The following is a 21,668-nucleotide window of genomic DNA, read 5'->3' as shown; positions in this document are numbered from 1 at the left end:
GTCTCACCGAGCCCCCCAGCGGGTGCTGGGCCAGGCATTCGCTGCAGCTCCGGAGGCGCCGGCACTCGAGGGGGTCCCGTGGGGAGGGGGCGCAGGGAGAGGGGATGGGGGAGCACCCCAGCCTGGAGGGGTCATTTACATCTCATTTCCATCTCATTTGCATCCCATTAGCCGCCCCAAACACCCCCCCCAAAAATCTGCCCGAAATTCTGTCAAAACCTCCCAAAAATTCTCTTTAAACCCCTCCCAGGATCCTCAAATTTCTCCCCAAAATTCCCCCAAAATCCCAAATTTTCCCCCCAAAAATCCCAATTTTCCCCCCAAAATCCCAATTTTCCCCCCAAAAATCCCAGATTTTCCCCTAAACCCTCCCGAACCTTCTATAAACTCCCCAAAGTGCCCCCATTTCACCCAAATTCTCTCGAAATCCCCTCAAATCCCCCATTTCCCCCCAAATCCCCTTGAACAGCCCCCAAAATCCCAAATTTCACCCCAGAAATCCCCAATTTTTTTCCCAAAATCCCCGTTTTTCCCCCCAGTTCTCACCTCTCGGCCTCGGGGGCCCCCCGGCATCGCCCCCCAAACCAGGCACAGGCGCCCCCCGAGCCCCCAGACCCCATTTAACCCCTTTAACCCCACTGAAACCCCATTTAACCCCTTTAACCCCATTGAAACCCATTTAACCCCATTTAAACCCACTTAAACCCATTTAACCCCCTTTAAATCCCATTTAACCCCTTTTTAACCCCATTTAACCCCCTTTAACCCCATTTAACCCCATTTAACCCCCTTTAAACCCATTTAACCCCATTTAACCCCATGTAACCCCATTTAACCCCCTCTAACCCCATTTAACCCCCTTTGACCCCCTCTAACCCCATTTAACCCCTTTAACCCCATCTAACCCCCTTTGACCCCATTTAACCCCCTTTAAACCCCCTTTCACCCCATTTCACCCCATTTAACCCCATTTAACCCCCTTTAACCCCCCTTTAGCCCCATTTAAACCCATTTAAACCCACTTAACCCCCTTTAAATCCCATTTAACCCCTTTTTAACCCCATTTAACCCCCTTTAACCCCATTTCACCCCATTTAACCCCATGTAACCCCCTTTAACCCCATTTAACCCCATTTAACCCCCTTTAACCCCATTTCACCCCATTTAACCCCCTTTAACCCCATTTAACCCCATTTAACCCCCTTTGACCCCATTTAACCCCCTTTAAACCCCCTTTAACCCCATTTCACCCCATTTAACCCCATTTAACCCCATTTAAACCCCTTTAACCCCATTTAAACCCCATCTTACCCCATTTAACCCCATGTAAACCCATTTAACCCCCTTAAACCCCATTTAACCCCCTCTAACCCCATTTAACCCCATTTAACCCCCTTTAACCCCCTTTAACCCCACTTAAACCCCCTTTAACCCCATTTAACCCCATTTTAACCCCCCAAAATCCCAAATTTCACCCCCGAAATCCCCATTTTTTTTTCCCAAAATCCCCGTTTTTCCCCCCATTTCTCACCTCTCGGCCTCGGGGGCGCCGCGGCATCGCCCCCCAAACCAGGCACAGGCGCCCCCAGACCCCCTTTAACCCCATTTAAACCCCATTTAACCCCATTTAACCCCATTTAAACACCATTTAAACCCACTTAAACCCATTTAACACCATTTAACCCCATTTAACCCCATTTAACCCCATTGAAACCCATTTAACCCCATTTTAACCCCCTTGGACCCCATTTAACCCCATTTAACCCCCCTTTAGCCCCATTTAACCCCATTTACCCCCCTTTAAACCCCATTTAACCCCTTTTTAACCCCATTTAACCCCCTTTAACCCCATTTAACCCCTTTAACCCCATCTAACCCCCTTTGACCCCATTTAACCCCCTTTAAACCCCCTTTAACCCCATTTAAACCCCATCTTACCCCATTTAACCCCATTTAACCCATTTAACCCCATTTAACCGCCATTTAACCCCATTTTAACCCCCTTTAACCCCATTTTTGCCCAATATTTTGAATATTCACCCCAATTCTCACCTCTCGGCCTCGGGGCCCCCCCGGCATCGCCCCCCGCACCAGGCGCAGGCGCCCCCCGAGCCCCCAGACCCCATTTAACCCCTTTACCCCCACTGAAACCCCATTTAACCCCTTTAACCCCATTGAAACCCCATTTAACCCCTTTAACCCCATTTAACCCCCTCTAACCCCATTTAACCCCCTTTAAACCCCCTTTAACCCCATTTCACCCCATTTAACCCCATGTAACCCCATTTAAACCCCTTTAACCCCATTTAAACCCCATCTTACCCCATTTAACCCCCTTAAACCCCATTTAACCCCTTTAACCCCATTTAAACCCCATTTAACCCTACTTAACCCCATTTAACCCCATTGAAACCCATTTAACCCCATTTGAACCCCCTTGGACCCCATTTAACCCCATTTAACCCCCTTTAACCCCCTTAAACCCCATTTAACCCCATTTAACCCCATTTAACCCCATTTTACACCATTTAAACCCATTTAACCCCATTTAACCCCATTTAAACCCCATCTTACCCCATTTAACCCCATTTAACCCCCTTTAACCCCATTTTAACCCCCCAAAATCCCAAATTTCACCCCCGAAATCCCCATTTTTTTTTCCCAAAATCCCCGTTTTTCCCCCCAGTTCTCACCTCTCGGCCTCGGGGGCGCCGCGGCATCGCCCCCCAAACCAGGCACAGGCGCCCCCAGACCCCCTTTAACCCCATTTAAACCCCATTTAACCCCATTTAAACCCCATTTAAACCCATTTAACCCCATTTAACCCCATTTAACCCCATTTAAACCCCATCTTACCCCATTTAACCCCATTTAGCCCATTTAACCCCATGTAACCGCCATTTAACCCCATTTTAACCCCCTTTAACCCCATTTTTGCCCAATATTTTGAATATTCACCCCAATTCTCAGCTCTCGGCCTCGGGGGCCCCCCGGCATCGCCCCCCGCACCAGCCGCAGGCGCCCCCCGAGCCCCCAGACCCCATTTAACCCCTTTAACCCCATTTAAACCCCATTTAACCCCTTTAACCCCATTGAAACCCCATTTAACCCTACTTAACCCCATTTAACCCCATTGAAACCCATTTAACCCCATTTTAACCCCCTTGGACCCCATTTAACCCCATTTAACCCCCTTTAACCCCCCTTTAAACCCATTTAAACCCACTTAACCCCATTTAACCCCCTCTAACCCCATTTAACCCCATTTTACACCATTTAAACCCATTTAACCCCATTTAACCCCATTTAAACCCCATCTTACCCCATTTAACCCCATTTAAACCCATTTAACCCCATTTAACCCCCTTTAACCCCATTTAACCCCCTTTAACCCCATTTTAACCCCCCAAAATCCCAAATTTCACCCCCGAAATCCCCATTTTTTTTTCCCAAAATCCCCGTTTTTCCCCCCAGTTCTCACCTCTCGGCCTCGGGGGCGCCGCGGCATTGCCCCCCAAACCAGGCACAGGCGCCCCCCGAGCCCCCAGACCCCATTTAACCCCTTGAACCCCCTTTAAACCCCCCAAAATGCCCCCAAATCCCCATTTTTCACCCCATTTTTTTTTCCCAAAATCCCCGTTTTTCCCCCCAGTTCTCACCTCTCGGCCTCGGGGGCGCCGCGGCATCGCCCCCCGCACCAGGCGCAGGCGCCCCCCGAGCCGTGGCAGCGCCCGGGGTCGGGCAGGGCCGCGCAGGGCTCGGGGGGCACCCGCAGCGCCCAGAGCCCCCCCAGGGCGGCCCCGTTGAAGCCCCCCGAGATGAGGAGGAGCCCCCCGAGCTCGGCCAGGGCGTGGCCCACGGACCCCGGCATGGGGGGGCCCACCACCGACGGGTCTGGGGACGGAAACGGCGTTTTGGGGGGGTAAAACGCTCAAAATCCACATTAAATTCACATTAAATTCACCCCCGAGGTCGCCCAAAATTCCACCAAAATCGCCCCACAATTCTCCCAAAATTCCACCAAAATCGCCCCAAAAAATCCCTCAAAAACCCACCAAAATTGCCCCCCAAAACTGCCTCAAAATTCCTCCCAAAATCCCCCCAAAAATGCCACCGAAATTCCCCCCAAAATCCCCTCAAAATCCCTCTAAAATTCCCCCCAAAAATAGTCTCAAAATCCCACCACAATCCCACCAAAATTCCCCCAAAATTGTCTCAAAATTCCCCCCCAAAAAATATCCTAAAATTCCCCCAAAATTCCACCAAAATCGCCCCCAAAAAATCCCTCAAAAACCCACCAAAATTGCCCCCCAAAAATCTCGCGAAATTGCCTCAAAATTCGTCCCAAAATCCCCCCAAAAAATCCCCCAAAATTCCACCAAAATCCCCCCAAAAATCCCCCCAAATCTCCCCCCAAATTCCACCAAAATTCTCCCAAAATTCCCCCCAAATTCCACCAAAATTCTCCCAAATTCCACCAAAATTCCCCCAAAAATCCCCCAAAATTCTCCCAAAAATCCCCCAAAATTCCACCAAAATCTCTCCCCAAAATTCTCCCAACATTCCCCCAAATTCCACCAAAATTCTCCCCAAATTCTCACAAAATTCCCCCAAAATATCCCCCAAAATCCCCCAAAATTCCACCAAAATTCCCCCAAAAATCCCCCCCAAAATTCTCCCAAAATTCTCCCCAAAATTCTCCCAAATTCCCCCAAAAATCCCCCCCAAAATTCCCCCCAAATTCCCCCAAAATTCTCCCGAATTCCACCAAAATTCTCCCCAAATTCTCACAAAATTCCCCCAAAATTCCTCCAAAATTGCCTCAAAAATCCTCCCAAATTCCACCAAAATCCCCCCAAAATTCCACCAAAATCCTCCAAAATTCCCCCAAAATACTCCCAAAATTCTCCCCAAAATTCTCCCAAAATTCCCCCAAAATCCCCCCAAAATTCCCCCAAAATTCCCCGAAATTCTCCCCAAATTCCCCCCAAAATTCCCCCAAATTCCCCCAAAATTCCCCCAAAATTCCCTTTCCCCTCCATTTTTCGCCCTGATTTTCCCCTTTTTCCATCGTTTTTCACCCAAATTTCGCCCGATTTTCACCCGGTTTTCGCCGCCCCCCCCCCATTTCCGACCCCCCTCAATCCTCGAGCCCCCTCCCCAAATTGGGGCCCCCCCTGCCCCCCCAAACTTCCCTTCCTCAAGCCCCCAGACCCATTTCCAACCCCAAATTTCCCCATTTTTTGCCCATTTTTCACCCAAATTTCGCCCCGTTTTCACCCAATTTTTTCCGTCCCCCCATTCTGCACCTCCCCCAGCTCGCGAGACCCCTCCCCAAATTGCGGGGACAACAAAATTCCCCTCCAAACTCCCCCCCCTGAAGCCCCCAGACCCATTTCCCCTCCATTTCTTGGCCGGAATTTCCCCGTTTTTTGCCGTTTTTCACCCAAATTTCGCCCGATTCTCACCCGGTTTTCGCCGCCCCCCCCATTCCCGACCCCCCCCGAGGCGCGGGACCCCTCCCCAAATCGCGGGGACCCCCCCTGACCGGTGTGGGGGGGCAGGATCCAGGCGTTGCAGCGGATCTGGTAGAGCAGGACGGCGTTGCTGAAGTCGCTGCGGTCGCTGCGCCCCCCCACGACCACCAGGGTGTCCCCCAGGACCGCGGCCGCGTGGAAATAGTGGGGGCGGGGCTGGGGGGGGGAGGGGACACCCGTCAGAGACCCCTCCCCAAAAACCCCCAGACCCCAGACCCAAAAAACCCCAAAAAAATCCCCCAAAATTTGGGTAAAATCCCATTAAAAATGAGCCCGAAACGAGCCAAAAATGAGCCCCAAAGACCCCTCCAAATTTGGGGAAGGGTCCCTGAAATTTTAGAGACCCCTCCCCAAAAATCCCCAGACCCCAGACCCAAAAAACCCCAGAAAAATCCCCAAAATTGGAGTAAAATCCCATTAAATGACCCCAAAAAGCCCCCCCAGGACCCCCAGGGTGTCCCCCAGGACCGCGGCTGCGTGGAAATAGTGGGGGCGGGGCTGGGGGGGGGAGGGGACACCCGTCAGAGACCCCTCCCCAAAAACCCCCAGACCCCAGACCCAAAAAACCCCAAAAAAATCCCCCAAAATTTGGGTAAAATCCCATTAAAAATGAGCCCGAAACGAGCCAAAAATGAGCCCCAAAGACCCCTCCAAATTTGGGGAAGGGTCCCCGAAATTTTAGAGACCCCTCCCCAAAAATCCCCAGACCCCAGACCCAAAAAACCCCAGAAAAATCCCCAAAATTGGAGTAAAATCCCATTAAATGACCCCAAAAAGCCCCCCCAGGACCCCCAGGGTGTCCCCCAGGACCGCGGCCGCGTGGAAATAGTGGGGGCGGGGCTGGGGGGGGAGGGGACACCCGTCAGAGACCCCTCCCCAAAAATCCCCAGACCCCAGACCCAAAAAACCCCAAAAAAATCCCAAAAAACCCCGAAAAAATCCCCCAAAATTTGGGTAAAATGCCATTAAATGACCCAAAATGAGGCCAAAATGAGCTCCAAATTTGGGGAGGGGTCCTGGACATTTTAGACACCCCTCCCCAAAAATCCCCAGACCCAAAAAACCCCCAAAAAATCCCAAAAAAACCCCAAAAAATCCCAAAAAACCCCCAAAAAATCCCCCAACATTTGGGTAAAATCCCATTAAAAATGACCCCAAAAATGAGCCCGAAACGAGCCCAAAATGAACCCCAAAGACCCCTCCAAATTTGGGGAAGGGTCCCCGAAATTTTAGAGACCCCTCCCCAAAAATCCCCAGACCCCAGACCCAAAAAACCCCAAAAAAATCCCAAAAAACCCCGAAAAAATCCCCCAAAATTGGAGTAAAATCCCATTAAATGACCCAAAATGAGGCCAAAATGAGCTCCAAATTTGGGGAGGGGTCCTGGACATTTTAGAGACCCCAGACCCAAAAATCCCCAGACCCTAGACCCAAAAAACCCTAAAAAAATCCCAAAAAACCCTGAAAAAATCCCAAAAATTGGAGTAAAATCCCATTAAACGACCCAAAAATGAGCTCAGGTGCAGGGACCCCCAAAATCCCATTTAGACCCCAAAACCTCCCCAAATCCCCCCAAAAATCCCCTTTAGACCCCCCCAAACACCCCAAAAATTCCCAAAAAAATCCGATTGAAAGCCCCAAAACCGCTCAAAAATTCCCCAAAAAAAATTCAATTGAAAGCCCCAAAAATGCCCCGAAAATGGCCAAAAAATCCCATTTATACCCCACAAAAAATCCCAAAAAATCCCCCAAAAAATTCCATTCACCCCAAAATCCCCTTTAGACCCCCCAAACACCCCAAAAATTCCCCAAAAAATCCCAATTTAACCCTCCAAAATTCCCAAAAAAATCCAATTGAAACCCCCAAAAATGGCCAAAAAATCCCATTTAGACCCCCCAAAAAATCCCCAAAAAATCCCAAAAAATTCCCATTCACCCCAAAATCCGCATTTATACCCAGCAAACATCCCAAAAACTCCCCCAAAAAATGCAATTGAAACCCTCAAAAATGGCCAAAAAAATCCCATTTAAACCTCAAAAAATGCACCAAAAATGGCCAAAAATCCCATTTAGATCCCCAAAAAAATCCCCAAAAAATCCCCAAAAAAATCCCCAAAAATTCCCATTGACCCCAAAATCCCCTTTAGACCACCCCAAACACCCCAAAAATTCCCCAAAAAATCCCAATTTAACCCTCAAAAATGCCCCAAAAATCCAATTGAAACCCCCAAAAATGGCCAAAAAATCCCATTTAGACCCCCCAAAAAAATCCCAAAAAATCCCCAAAAATCCCCAAAAATTCCCATTGACCCCAAAATCCCCTTTAGACTCCCCAAACACCCCAAAAAATCCAATTGAAACCCCCAAACACCCCCAAAAAATCCAATTGAAACCCCCAAAAATGTCGCAAAAATCCAACTGAAACCCACAAAAATGGCCAAAAAAATCCCATTTAAACCTCGAAAAATGCACCAAAAATGGCCAAAAATCCAATTTAGACCCCCAAAAAAATCCCCAAAAAATCCCCAAAAAAATCCCCAAAAATTCCATTCACCCCAAAATCCCCTTTAGACCCCCCAAACACCCCAAAAATTCCCAAAAAAATCCCAATTTAACCCTCAAAAATGCCCCAAAAATCCAATTGAAACCCCCAAAAATGGCCAAAAAATCCCATTTAAACGCCCCAAAAAATCCCAAAAAATCCCAAAAAATCCCCAAAAATTCCCATTGACCCCAAAATCCCAATTTAACCCCAAAACCCCATTTTAACCCTTTGGTGCCCACCTTGTCGCCGCGGGCGGGCGCCAGGAGGCTCCAGGCCAGCCGGGCCAGGCTGAGGCTGTAGAGCTCCGCGCTCGGCGCCACGCGCTCCACGTGGAAGCGCTGCCCCCCGAACACCAGCAGCGACCCCGACGCCTCGTGCAGCGACGCCGAGTGCCCGTACACACCTGGCGCCACAAATTTGGGCTGAATTTTGGGAAATTTGGGGCATTTTGGGTCATTTTTGGGGGTTTTTGGGTCATTTTTTGGGGAATTTTGGCGCCATTTTATGGGGGAGTTCAAGGTCATTTCGGGGAGGTCTGGGCTCATCTCAGGAAGGTTTGGGGTCGCTTCAGGGAGGTTTGGGGTGAATTTGTGGATTTTAGGTCGTTTTGGGGTGAATTTTGGGGAATTTTGGGTCATTTTGGATGATTTTGGGTCACTTTAGGCGGATTTGGGATCGTTTTTTGGAGAATTTTGCAGCCATTTTAGGGGGCGGCGCGACGACATTTCAGGAAGGTTTGGGATCATTCTGGGCTGAGTTTTGGGTAATTTCCAGGAGGTTTGTGGTGATTTTGGGGTATTTAGGGCCGTTCTGGGGTGAATTTTGGGGAATTTGGGTGATTTTGGGTGATTTTGGGTGATTTTGGGGTGATTTTGGGGTGATTTGAGGGGGATTTTGGGGAGGGGGCTCCACGTGGAAGCGCTGCCCCCCGAACACCAGCAGCGACCCCGACGCCTCGTGCAGCGACGCCGAGTGCCCGTACACACCTGGCGGCAAAAATTTGGGGTGAATTCCTGCGATTTTGGGCCGTTTTGGGGTCGTTTCGGGCGGATTTTGGGTCATTTTTTGAGGGTTTTTTGGCCGTTTTAGGGGGGAGTGCAAGGAAGGTTTGGGATCACTTTGGGGAGGTTTGGGATCATCTCAAGAGGGTTTGGGGTGATTTTGGGTAATTTTGGGGTGAATTTTGAGTCATTTTAGGGTGAATTTCGTGGGTTTTGGGTCATTTTGGGGGGATTTGGGGCAATTTCAGGAGGGGCTTCAAGGTCATTTAGGGAGGTTTGGGGTCAGTTTGGGGTGAATTTTGGGGTCATTCTGGGGTGAATTCTGGGGTATTTAGGGCCATTTTGGGGTGAATTTTGGGGAATCTGGGTGAATTTGGGTGATTTTGGGGTGATTTTGGGGTGATTTGAGGGGGATTTTGGGGAGGGGGCTCCACGTGGAAGCGCTGCCCCCCGAACACCAGCAGCGACCCCGACGCCTCGTGCAGCGACGCCGAGTGCCCGTACACACCTGGCGGCAAAAATTTGGGGAAATTTGGGGCATTTTCGGTGATTTTTGGGGGATTTTTGGGGGTTTTTGTGTCATTTTTTGGGGAATTTTGGCGCCATTTTATGGGGCAGTTCAAGGTCATTTCAGGGAGGTTTGGTGTTATCTCAGGAAGGTTTGGGGTGGTTTCAGGGAGGTTTGGGGTGAATTTGTGGATTTTGGGTCGTTTTGGGGTGAATTTTGGGGAATTTTGGGTCATTTTGGATGATTTTGGGTCACTTTAGGCGGATTTGGGATCGTTTTTTGGAGAATTTTGCAGCCATTTTAGGGGGCGGCGCGACGACATTTCAGGAAGGTTTGGGATCATTCTGGGCTGAGTTTTGGGTAATTTCCAGGAGGTTTGTGGTGATTTTGGGGTATTTAGGGCCGTTCTGGGGTGAATTTGTGGATTTTGGGTCATTTTGGGGTGAATTTGCGCCGTTTTGGGGAGGTTTGATGTGATTTAGGGGGAATTTGGGGTAGGTTTTGGGGGATTTTGGGGCCATTTTAGGAGGGGGTTCAAGGTCATTTAGGGAGGTTTGGGGTGATTTCAAGAAGGTTTGTGGCGATTTTGGGAAATTTTGGGGTGAATTTTGAGTCATTTCAGGGTGAATTTTGTGGGTTTTGGGCCATTTTGGGGGATTTGGGGTCATTTTATTGGGGGATTTGACGTCAATTTTTGAGGATTTGGGGCCATTTCAGGAGGGGCTTCAAGGTCATTTAGGGAGATTTGGGGTCATTGTGGGGTGAATTTTGGGGTGAATTCTGGGGTATTTAGGGCCAGTTTGGGGTGAATTTTGGGGAATTTGAGTGATTTTTGGTGATTTTGGGGTGATTTTGAGGAGGTTTGAGGGGCATTTTGGGTCATTCTGGGTGATTTTGGGGTGAATTTTGGGAAATTCGGGTGATTTTGGGTCATTCTGGGTGATTTTGGGGTGAATTTTGAGAAATTTGGGTGATTTTGGGTCATTCTGGGTGATTTTGGGGTGAATTTTGGGAAATTTGGGTGATTTTGGGTCATTCTGGGTGATTTTGGGGTGAATTTTGGGAAATTTGGGTGATTTTGGGTCATTCTGGGTGATTTTGGGGTGAATTTTGAGAAATTTGGGTGATTTTGGGTAATTTTGGGGTGAATTTGGGGAAATTTGGGAGATTTTGGGTCATTCTGGGTAATTTTGAGTCATTCTGGGTGACTTTGGGGTGAATTTTGGGAAATTCGGGTGATTTTGGGTCATTCTGGGTGATTTTGGGGTGAATTTTGAGAAATTTGGGTGATTTTGGGTCATTTTGGGGTGAATTTGGGGTGAATTTTGGGAAATTTGGGTGATTTTGGGTCATTCTGGGTGATTTTGGGGTGAATTTTGAGAAATTTGGGTGATTTTGGGTCATTTTGGGGTGAATTTTGGGAAATTTGGGTGATTTTGGGTCATTCTGGGTAATTTTGAGTCATTCTGGGTGACTTTGGGGTGAATTTTGGGAAATTTGGGTGATTCTGGGTCATTCTGGGTGATTTTAGGGTGAATTTTGGGAAGTTTGGGTCATTTTGGGTCATTCTGGGTGATTTTGGGGTGAATTTTGGGAAATTCGGGTGATTTTGGGTCATTCTGGGTGATTTTGGGGTGAATTTTGAGAAATTTGGGTGATTTTGGGTCATTCTGGGTCATTTTGGGAAATTTGGGTGATTTTGGGTCATTCTGGGTGATTTTGGGGTGAATTTTGGGAAATTCGGGTGATTTTGGGTCATTCTGGGTCATTTTGGGAAATTTGGGTGATTTTGGGTCATTCTGGGTAATTTTGGGTCATTCTGGGTGATTTTGGGGTGAATTTTGGGAAATTTGGGTGATTTTGGGTCATTCTGGGTGATTTTGGGGTGAATTTTGGGAAATTTGGGTGATTTTGGGTCATTCTGGGTGATTTTGGGGTGAATTTTGAGAAATTTGGGTGATTTTGGGTAATTTTGGGGTGAATTTGGGGAAATTTGGGAGATTTTGGGTCATTCTGGGTAATTTTGAGTCATTCTGGGTGACTTTGGGGTGAATTTTGGGAAATTCGGGTGATTTTGGGTCATTCTGGGTGATTTTGGGGTGAATTTTGAGAAATTTGGGTGATTTTGGGTCATTTTGGGGTGAATTTGGGGTGAATTTTGGGAAATTTGGGTGATTTTGGGTCATTCTGGGTGATTTTGGGGTGAATTTTGAGAAATTTGGGTGATTTTGGGTCATTTTGGGGTGAATTTTGGGAAATTTGGGTGATTTTGGGTCATTCTGGGTAATTTTGAGTCATTCTGGGTGACTTTGGGGTGAATTTTGGGAAATTTGGGTGATTCTGGGTCATTCTGGGTGATTTTAGGGTGAATTTTGGGAAGTTTGGGTCATTTTGGGTCATTCTGGGTGATTTTGGGGTGAATTTTGGGAAATTCGGGTGATTTTGGGTCATTCTGGGTGATTTTGGGGTGAATTTTGAGAAATTTGGGTGATTTTGGGTCATTCTGGGTCATTTTGGGAAATTTGGGTGATTTTGGGTCATTCTGGGTGATTTTGGGGTGAATTTTGGGAAATTCGGGTGATTTTGGGTCATTCTGGGTCATTTTGGGAAATTTGGGTGATTTTGGGTCATTCTGGGTAATTTTGGGTCATTCTGGGTGATTTTGGGGTGAATTTTGGGAAATTTGGGTGATTTTGGGTCATTCTGGGTGATTTTAGGTCATTCTGGGTGATTTTTGGTGTGAATTTTGGGAAATTTGGGTGATTTTGGGTCATTCTGGGTGATTTTGGGGTGAATTTTGGGAAATTTGGGGTCATTCTGGGTGATTTTGGGCTGAATTTTGGTAAATCATCTGCTGATTCTGGGCCCATTTTGAGAAGATTTGAGGGGTATTTTCCCCCCATTTCTTCCTCATTTTTTCACCAATTTTCTCCGTTTTTTCCCCATTTTTTCCCAATTTCTCCCCCTTTTCCCCCATTCTCACCTGTGTGTGGGCGGGGTCCCGGTGGTGACACCCGCCCCTCCCCCAATTTCTCAGTTTTTTCCCATTTTCCCCCCAGTTTTTCTCAATTTTTTCATCGATTTTCTCAGTTTTTTTTTCCCGTTTTTGCCCAATTTCTCGGGTTTTCGCCCCGTTCTCACCTGTGGGCGGGGTCCCGGAGGTGGGGGTCACCTGCCAGGTCTCTGAGGAGGGGTTGAAGACGAGCAGGTCGGTGTTGAAGCCGTTCTGGGGGGAGAAGCCCCCGACCAGAAAAACCCCCCGGGACCCCGCCGGGGTCAGCGAGTGCCCGGCCAGGGCCGGCACTTGTGGGGCCTAAAATTGGGGTTAAAACAGCGAAATTTGGGGTTAAAACATCGAAATTCGGGTTCGGGACCCCCAAAAATGGGGGTGGGGGCTGAAATTTGGGGTCGGGACCCCCCCAGGGTCAGCGAGTGTCCGGCCAGGGCCGGCACCTGCGGGGCCTAAAATTGGGGTTAAAACAGCGAAATTTGGGGTTAAAACAGCGAAATTTGGGGTTAAAACATTGAAATTTGGGTTTGGGACCCAAAAAAATGGGGTTGGGACCCCCAAATTTGGGGTTGGGGGCTGAAATTTGGGGTCAGCGAGTGCCCGGCCAGGGCCGGCACCTGCGGGGCCTGCAACCAAAATTTGGGCTTAAAACATCGAAATCTGGGGTTAAAACATTGAAATTTGGGTTTGGGACCCAAAAAAATGGGGTTGGGACCCCCAAATTTGGAGTTGGGGGCTGAAATTTGGGGTCGGGACCCCCAAATTTGGGAGCCCCCCGGGGTCAGCGAGTGCCCGGCCAGGGCTGGGACCTGCGGGGCCGAAAATTGGGGTTAAAGCATCGAAATTTGGGGTTAAAATACCGAAATCTGGGGTTAAAACATCGAAATTTGGGGTTAAATCATCGAAATTCGGGTTCGGGACCCCAAAAAATGGGTTTGGGACCCCAAAATTTGGGCTTGGGGGCTGAAATTTGGGGTTGGGACCCCCCCAGGGTCAGTGAGTGCCCGGCCAGGGCTGGCACCTGTGGGGCCAAAAATTGGGGTTAAAACAGCGAAATTTGGGGTTAAAACATCAAAATTTGGGGTTAAAGCACCGAAATTTGGGGTTAAATCATTGAAATTCAGATTTGGGACCCCAAAAAATGGGGTTGGGACCCCCAAATTTGGGGTTGGGGGCTGAAATTTGGGGTTGGGAGCCCCAAATTCGGGACCCCCCTGGCCAGGGGAGGCACCTGCAGGGCCTGGAAGCGAAATTTGGGGTTAAAACTCTGAAATTTGGGGCAAACCTTGGGCAGAGTTTTAGGGAAATTCCTGGTAAATTTTGGGTGAATTTGGGGTGAATTTAAGGCAGAATTTTAAGTAAGTTCCCAGTAAATTTTGAGAAAATTTGGGGTAAACTCCCAGTAAATTTTGGGTGAATTTTGGGCTAATTTTGGGTGAATTCCCGGTGACTTTGGGGTGAATTTTGGGTTAATTTCAGGTAAATTCCCAGTAAATTTTTGGTGAATTCTCAGTGAATTTGGGGTGAATTCTGGGTAAATTTGGGTAAATTTTGGGTATATTTGGGTAAATTTTTGGTGCATTTGGGGTGAATTTTGGGTTAATTTCAGGTAAATTCCCAGTAAATTTTTGGTGAATTTTGGGGTGAATTTTGGGTGAATTCCCAGTGAATTTGGGGCCAATTTTGGGTAAATTTGGGTAAATTTTGGGTGAATTTTGGGTAAATTTGGGGTAAATTTTTGGTGAATTTGGGGTGAATTTTGGGTTAATTTCAGGTAAATTCCCAGTAAGTTTTGGATGAATTTTGGGTGAATTCCCAGTGAATTTGGGGTGAATTTTGGGTGAATTCCCAGAGAATTTTGGGTGAATTCCCAGTGAATTTGGGGTGAATCTTGGGTGAATTTGGGGTGAATTTTGGGTGAATTCCCACTGAATTTGGGTGAATTTGGGGTGAATTCCCAATGAATTTGAGGTGAATTTTGGATGAATTCCCAGTGAATTTGGGGTGAATCTTGGGTGAATTTGGGGTGAATTTGGGGTGAATTCCCAATGAATTTTGGGTGAATTTTGGGTGAATTCCCAGTGAATTTGGGGTGAATTTGGGGTGAATTCCCAGTGAATTTGGGGTGAATTTGGGGTGAATTCCCAGTGAATTTGGGGTGAATTTGGGGTGAATTCCCAATGAATTTGGGGTGAATTTTGGGTGAATTTTGGGTGAATTCCCACTGAATTTGGGGTGAATTCCCAGTGAATTTTGGGTGAATTTGGGGTGAATTTGGGGTGAATTCCCAGTGAATTTGGGGTGAATTTGGGGTGAATTCCCAATGAATTTGGGGTGAATTTCGGGTGAATTTTGGGTGATTCAGGCTCTCACCTGTACCCTCCTCCAGTGCAGCGAGCTGAGGTTGAGCAGCCACGAGTCGGCGGCCACGCCCGCCCAGGTGAGGCCCCTCCCCCCAGGGCTCTTTTTGGGTGAATTTGGGGTGAATTTTGGGTGAATTCCCAGTGAATTTGGGGTGAATTCCCACTGAATTTGGGGTGAATTCCCACTGAATTTGGGGTGAATTTTGTGTGAATTCCCAGTGAATTTGGGGTGAATTTGGGGTGAATCTTGGGTGAATTTGGGGTGAATTCCCACTGAATTTGGGGTGAATTTTGGGTGAATTCCCAGTGAATTTTGGGTGAATTTTGGGTGAATGTGGGGTAAATTTTGGGTGAATTTTGGGTGAATTCCCACTGAATCTGGGGTGAATTTTGGGTGTATTTTGAGGTAAATTTTGGGTAAATTTGGGTGTATTTTGAGTAAATTCGTGCTCTCACCTGTACCCTCCTCCAGTGCAGCGAGCTGAGGTTGAGCAGCCACGAGTCGGCGGCCACGCCCGCCCAGGTGACCCCGCCCACCAGCAGCATGGCCCCTCCCCCCGGCAGGGGCGTGGCCGCGTGCAGGTACCGGGGGGCGGGGCCGGCCCCGCCCTGCCCCTCCCCCGCCAGCACCTGCGTCCAGCGGCGCTCGCGCAGCGAGAACCTGGCACGGGTGGGGGCAAAACGGGGTTAAAAAGTCGTTTTTTAGACACTTTTTGGGGTTTTCTGCTGGATTTGGGGTTACTTCGGGGATTGGGGGTTTTTGTATTTTTGGGGCTGTTTTTGGGCTGGTTTTGGGGCTGTTTTGGGCTGGTTTTGGGTGTTTTTTGGGTGTTTTGGGAGGTATTTTTAGCTATTTTTGTGGCTATTTTTGGGTATCTTTTGGGTTTGTTTTGCTATTTTGGGGCTATTTTTGGGGCTATTTCTTGGGTATTTTTGGGGTTATTTTTTGGCTGTTTTTTTGGCTATTTTTGCGGCTATTTTTGGGTATCTTTTGGCCATTTTTTGGCTACTTTTTGGCTGTTTTAGGGCTATTTTTGGGGCTATTTCTTGGGTATTTTTGGGGTTATTTTTTGGCTATTTTTTGGGCTATTTTTTGGCTATTTTGCGGCTATTTTAGGGTATATTTTGGCTATTTTTTGGCTATTTTTGGGTATCTTTTGGCTATTTTTTGGATATTTTTTCGCCTATTTTGAGGCTATTTCTTGGGTATTTTTGGGGTTATTTTTTGGCTATTTTTTGGGCTATTTTTTGGCTATTTTTGCGGCTATTTTTGGGTATCTTTTGGCTATTTTTGGGCTATTTTTTTGGCTATTTTTTTGGTTATTTTGGGGCTATTTCTTGGGTATTTTTGGGGTTATTTTTTGGCTATTTTTTGGGTTATTTTTGGCTATTTTTGCAGCTATTTTTGGGTATCTTTTGGCTATTTTTTGGCTATTTTTGTGGCCATTTTTGGGTATCTTTTGGCTATTTTTTGGCTACTTTTTCACCTATTTTGGGGCTATTTTTGGGGCTATTTCTTGGTATTTTTGGGGTTATTTTTTAGCTATTTTTGGGCTATTTTTTGGCCATTTTTGGGGCTATTTTTTTTTTGGCTATTTTGGGGTGGGTTTTGGCTATTTTGGGGCTATTTTTGGGGTTATTTCTTGGGTATTTTTGGGGCTATTTTGGGGTGGTTTTGGGGTATTTGGGGCTATTTCTTGGGTATTTTTGGGGCTATTTTTTGGGCTATTTTTTGGCTATTTTTTTGGCTGTTTTGGGGTGGTTTTGGGCTATTTTGGGGCTATTTTTTCGGGCTATTTTTTTGGCTGTTTGGGGTGGTTTTGGGGTATTTTTGGGGCTATTTCTTGGGTATTTTTGGGGCTACTTTTTGGGCTATTTTTTGTCTATTTTTGGGGCTATTTTGGGGTGGTTTTGGGCTTTTTTTTGGCTATTTTTTGGCTATTTTTGGGGCTGTTTTGGGTTGGTTTTGGGCTATTTTGGGGCTGTTTTTTGGACATTTTTCCCCACTCACCTGTAGAGGCTGTCCAGGGGTCCCTGGGCCAGGCTGAAGCCCCCGAAAAGCCAAAGGGTCTCGTTGGGGCCCCGCACGAGGCTGTGCCCGAGGCGCCGCAGGAAGCGCCCCGGGGACTCCTGAAAGGGGTTTTGGGCTGAAATTCCGCGATTTTGGGAAAATTCTGCTGAAATTCCACAATTTTTGGGGATTTTCTGGGGATTTTCTGGGGATTTTTTGGGGATTTTTTGGGGATTTTGGGGTTTTTTTTGGGGATTTTTGTGGATTTTTTGGGTTTTGGGAGGCTGTGCCCGAGGCGCCGCAGGAAGCGCCCCGGGGACTCCTGAAAAGGTTTTGGGCTGAAATTCCGCGATTTTGGGAAAATTCTGCTGAAATTCCACAATTTTTGGGGATTTTCTGGGGATTTTCTGGGGATTTTTTGGGGATTTTTTGGGGATTTTGGGGGTTTTTTTGGGGATTTTTGTGGATTTTTTGGGTTTTGGGAGGCTGTGCCCGAGGCGCCGCAGGAAGCGCCCCGGGGAATCCTGAAAAGGTTTTGGGGTGAAATTCCGCAATTTTGGGAAAATTCTGCTGAAATTCCACAATTTTTAGGGAATTTTGGGGGTTTTTTGGGGATTTTTGGGGGTTTTTTGGGGATTTTTTGGGGTTTTGGGGAGGCTGTGCCCGAGGCGCCGCAGGAACCGCCCTGGGGAGTCCTGAAAGGGATTTTGGGGTGAAATTCGGGGATTTTGGGAAAATTCTGCGGAAATTCCACCATTTTGGGGGATTTTTTGGGGATTTTAGGGTGAAATTTGGGTATTTTTTGTGGATTTTTGGGGTTTTGGGGAGGCTGTGCCCGAGGCGCCGCAGGAACCGCCCCGGGGAGTCCTGAAAGGGATTTTGGGGTGAAATTTGGGGATTTTGGGAAAATTCTGCGGAAATTCCACAATTTTGGGGGATTTTTTGGGGATTTTAGGGTGAAATTTGGGTATTTTTTGTGGATTTTTGGGGTTTTGGGGAGGCTGTGCCCGAGGCGCCGCAGGAACCGCCCCGGGGAGTCCTAAAAAGGTTTTGGGGTGAAATTTGGGGATTTTGGGAGAATTCTGCTGAAATTCCACAATTTTTGGGGGATTTTTTGTGGATTTTTGGGGGTTTTATGGGGATTTTTGGGGGTTTTTTGGGGATTTTTTGTGGATTTTTTGGGGTTTTGGGGAGGCTGTGCCCGAGGCGCCGCAGGAACCGCCCTGGGGAGTCCTGGAAGGGATTTTGGGGTAAAATTCGGGGAGTTTGGGAAAATTCTGCTGAAATTCCACAATTTTTGGGGATTTTTTTTGGGATTTTAGGGTGATTTTTGGGCAATTTTTGGGGTTATTTTAGGGCGGATTTGGGGGGATTTGGGGTAGATTTTTGGGGTGATTTTTGGGTGGATTTTTGGGGTTTTTGGGGTGATTTTTGGGCCATTGCGGATGGATTTTTGGGGTGGTTTTTGGGGTGTTTTAGGGGTGTTTGGCAATGGATTTTTGGGGTGATTTTTGGGCCATTTACGGGTAATTTTGGGCTGATTTTGGGGGTGATTCTGAGGTGGATTTTTGGGGTGATTTTGGGCTATTTGGGGTGGATTTTTGGGGTGATTTTTGGGGTGATTTTTGGGGTGATTTTTGGGGTGATTTTAGGGTGGATTTTGGGGGATTTGGGGTGGATTTTTGGGGTGATTTTTGGGGTTATTTTAGGGTGGATTTTTGGGGTTATTTTGGGGGGGATTTTGGGGTATTTGAGGTGGATTTTTGGGTTTCTTTTAGGGTGGATTTTGGGGGATTTGGGGTGATTTTTGGGGTTATTTTAGGGTGGATTTTGGGTTTATTTTTGGGTGGATTTTGGGGTGATTTTGGGTTTATTTTTGGGGTGGATTTTTGGGGTTTTTGGGGTGATTTTTGGGATGATTTTTGGGCCATTGGCGATGGATTTTTGGGCCATTTAGGGGTAATTTTGGGCTGATTTTGGGGGTGATTTTGAGGTGGGTTTTTGGGATGATTTTGGGGTATTCAGGGTGGATTTTTGGGGTTATTTTTGGGTGGATTTTTGGGGTGATTTTAGGGTGGATTTTGGGGTATTTGGGGGTGATTTTTGGGGTGATTTTTGGGTGGATTTTAGGGTGGATTTTGGGGTATTCGGGGTGGATTTTTGGGGTGATTTATGGGCAATTTTGGGGGTGATTTTTGAATGGATTTTGGGGTATTTGGGGTGGATTTTTGGGGTTATTTTAGGGTGGATTTTGGGGTATTTGGGGTGATTTTTGGTGTTATTTTGGGGTGGATTTTGGGGTATTTGGGATGGATTTTTGGGGTGATTTTTGGGCCATTGGGGATGGATATTGGGGTGATTTTTGGGCCATTTAGGGGTAATTTTGGGCTGATTTTGGGGGTGATATTGAGATGGATTTTTGGGGTGATTTTGGGCTATTTGGGGTGGATTTTTGGGGTGATTTTTGGGGTGATTTTTGGTGATTTTGGGGTGCCTCACCTCCTCGTCGCTGTCCCGCAGCAGCTGCTCCCACACGATGCTCCCCGGCCCCAGGGGCGTCGAGCACTGGGGACCCCCAAAACCTTCGGGGCACTCACAAACCCCCCGAGCCTGGAACCCCAAAAAAATCCCTGATTGGTCAGAAATCCCCCAAAAAATCCAAACCCCAAAAAACCCCAACACTTCCCTCGTTTTCCCTCCAAAATCCACCCAAAAATGCAAAAAAAAACCCTCCCAAAAATCCAAATTTTCCCCCCCAAAAATCCAAATTTCCCCCCCAAAAATCCAAATTTTCCCCCCCAAAAATCCAATTTCCCCCCAATTTTCTGCCCCAAATGTCGCCAATTTTCCCAAATTTTCTCCAATTTTCCCCAATCTGGGCCCTAAAAAAATCCCAATTTTTTCCCAATTTCCCCCCTAAAAAATCCCAATTTTTTCCCAATTTCCCCCCCTAAACAATCCCAATTTTTTCCCAATTTCCCCCCTAAAAAATCCCAATTTTTTCCCAATTTCCCCCCTAAAAAAATCCCAATTTTTTCCCAATTTCCCCCCCTAAACAATCCCAATTTTTTCCCAATTTCCCCCCTAAAAAAATCCCAATTTTTTTCCCAATTTCCCCCCTAAACAATCCCAATTTTTTCCCAATTTCCCCCCTAAAACATCCCAATTTTTTTCCAATTTCCCCCCTAAAAAAATCCCAATTTTTTCCCAATTTCCCCCCTAAAAAATCCCAATTTTTTCCCAATTTCCCCCCTAAAACATCCCAATTTTTTTCCAATTTCCCCCCAAAAAAATCCCAATTTTTTTCCAATTTCCCCCCTAAAAAATCTCAATTTTTTCCCAATTTCCCCCCTAAAAAATCTCAATTTTTTCCCAATTTCCCCCCTAAAAAATCCCAATTTTTTTTCCAATTTCCCCCCTAAAAAATCCCAATTTTTTCCCAATTTCCCCCCTAAAAAATCCCAATTTTTTCCCAATTTCCCCCCTAAACAATCCCAATTTTTTCCCAATTTCCCCCCTAAAAAATCCCAATTTTTTTCCAATTTCCCCCCTAAAAAAATCCCAATTTTTTCCCAATTCCCCCCCTAAAAAATCCCAATTTTTTTCCAATTTCCCCCCTAAAAAAATCCCAATTTTTTCCCAATTTCCCCCCTAAAAAATCCCAATTTTTTCCCAATTTCCCCCCTAAAAAATCCCAATTTTTTCCAAATTTTTCCCTTTTTTTCCCCCAAATTCCCATTTTTGTCCCCAAATTTGGGCTGACCTCATCGCAGGCCCCTCCCCCACACCCCCCCCGGGCACTTTTGGGGGGTCCCGGGGGTGGGGGAGGGGCAGGGGGGGGGGCAGGGCCGCGGCTCCACCCGAGCCCGGAACCCCCAACCCTCGGTGCCGTTGGATTCGTAGTAAAGCACCAAAATCCCTAAAAAAGAGGGGAAAAAAGGGGAAAAAAGGGTCAGGAAAATGAAATAAAAATGAAATTTGGTGATGGGCAAAAAAAACCCGGTGAAAATCGGGGCAGAAATGGCCAAAATAGCCCCAAAAATGGGGGAAAAGAACGCCCAAAAAAAGAATTAAAAAACACCAAAAAAAGAAATTTAAAAACCCCAAAAATTAAAAAAAAAAAAAAAAATTCGAGGAGAATTTTGGATATTAAAAAAAAAAAAAAAAAAATAAAAGAAAGAGAAAAATTGGGGAGAAATGGACAAAAAAATTCTCCAATCCTGGAAAAATCCTGAAAAAAAAACCTGGGAAAAATCGGAATCAAAAAGGGGAAAAAACGCAAAAAGAAAAAATAAAAAATTGGGGGAAATTTGGGGGTTTTTGGGGCGGATTTTTGGGGATTTTAGGTTTTTTTTGGGGGCAAATTTTTGGGGTTTTTGAGGGGTTTTTGGGGCAGATTTTGGGGATTTTTGAGGGGTTTTTTGGGGTGGATTTTGGGGGTTTTTGGGGTGGATTTGGGGTTTTTGGGGCAGATTTTTGGGCTGGATTTTGGGGTTTTTTGGGGTGGATTTTGGGTCGGATTTTTGGGGTTTTTGGGGCAGATTTTTGGGGTGGGTTTTGGGGGTTTTAGGGGTGGATTTTTGGGGTGGATTTGGTGTTTTTTGGGGTGGATTTTGGGGGTTTTTGGGGTGGATTTTGCGGTTTTTTGGGGCAGATTTTTGGGGTGGATTTTGGGGGTTTTTGGGGTGGATTT

The 21,668-nt window shown here is 46.8% G+C and overlaps 1 protein-coding gene across 1 annotated transcript in view; it reads right to left on the bottom strand.

Moving 5' to 3' along the window:
• The window catches only part of MEGF8 (multiple EGF like domains 8), a gene marked incomplete at its 5' end in the record, with an annotated part of 95,758 nt that overhangs the window by 25,605 nt on the left and 48,485 nt on the right, over window positions 1-21,668 (bottom strand). The window contains 9 exon segments of the mRNA XM_058823110.1: window positions 8-122; window positions 3,660-3,894; window positions 5,549-5,693; window positions 8,322-8,485; window positions 12,733-12,904; window positions 15,421-15,625; window positions 16,976-17,094; window positions 19,475-19,585; window positions 20,836-20,894. Coding sequence (XP_058679093.1) covers window positions 8-122; window positions 3,660-3,894; window positions 5,549-5,693; window positions 8,322-8,485; window positions 12,733-12,904; window positions 15,421-15,625; window positions 16,976-17,094; window positions 19,475-19,585; window positions 20,836-20,894 — 1,325 coding nt within the window.

The sequence above is a fragment of the Ammospiza caudacuta genome, chromosome 38 (assembly GCF_027887145.1).
Source record: "Ammospiza caudacuta isolate bAmmCau1 chromosome 38, bAmmCau1.pri, whole genome shotgun sequence".
Taxonomy (NCBI): domain Eukaryota; kingdom Metazoa; phylum Chordata; class Aves; order Passeriformes; family Passerellidae; genus Ammospiza; species Ammospiza caudacuta.
Note: the sequence above shows the minus strand (reverse complement) of the source record. Positions and strands in the feature narration are given on the sequence as shown.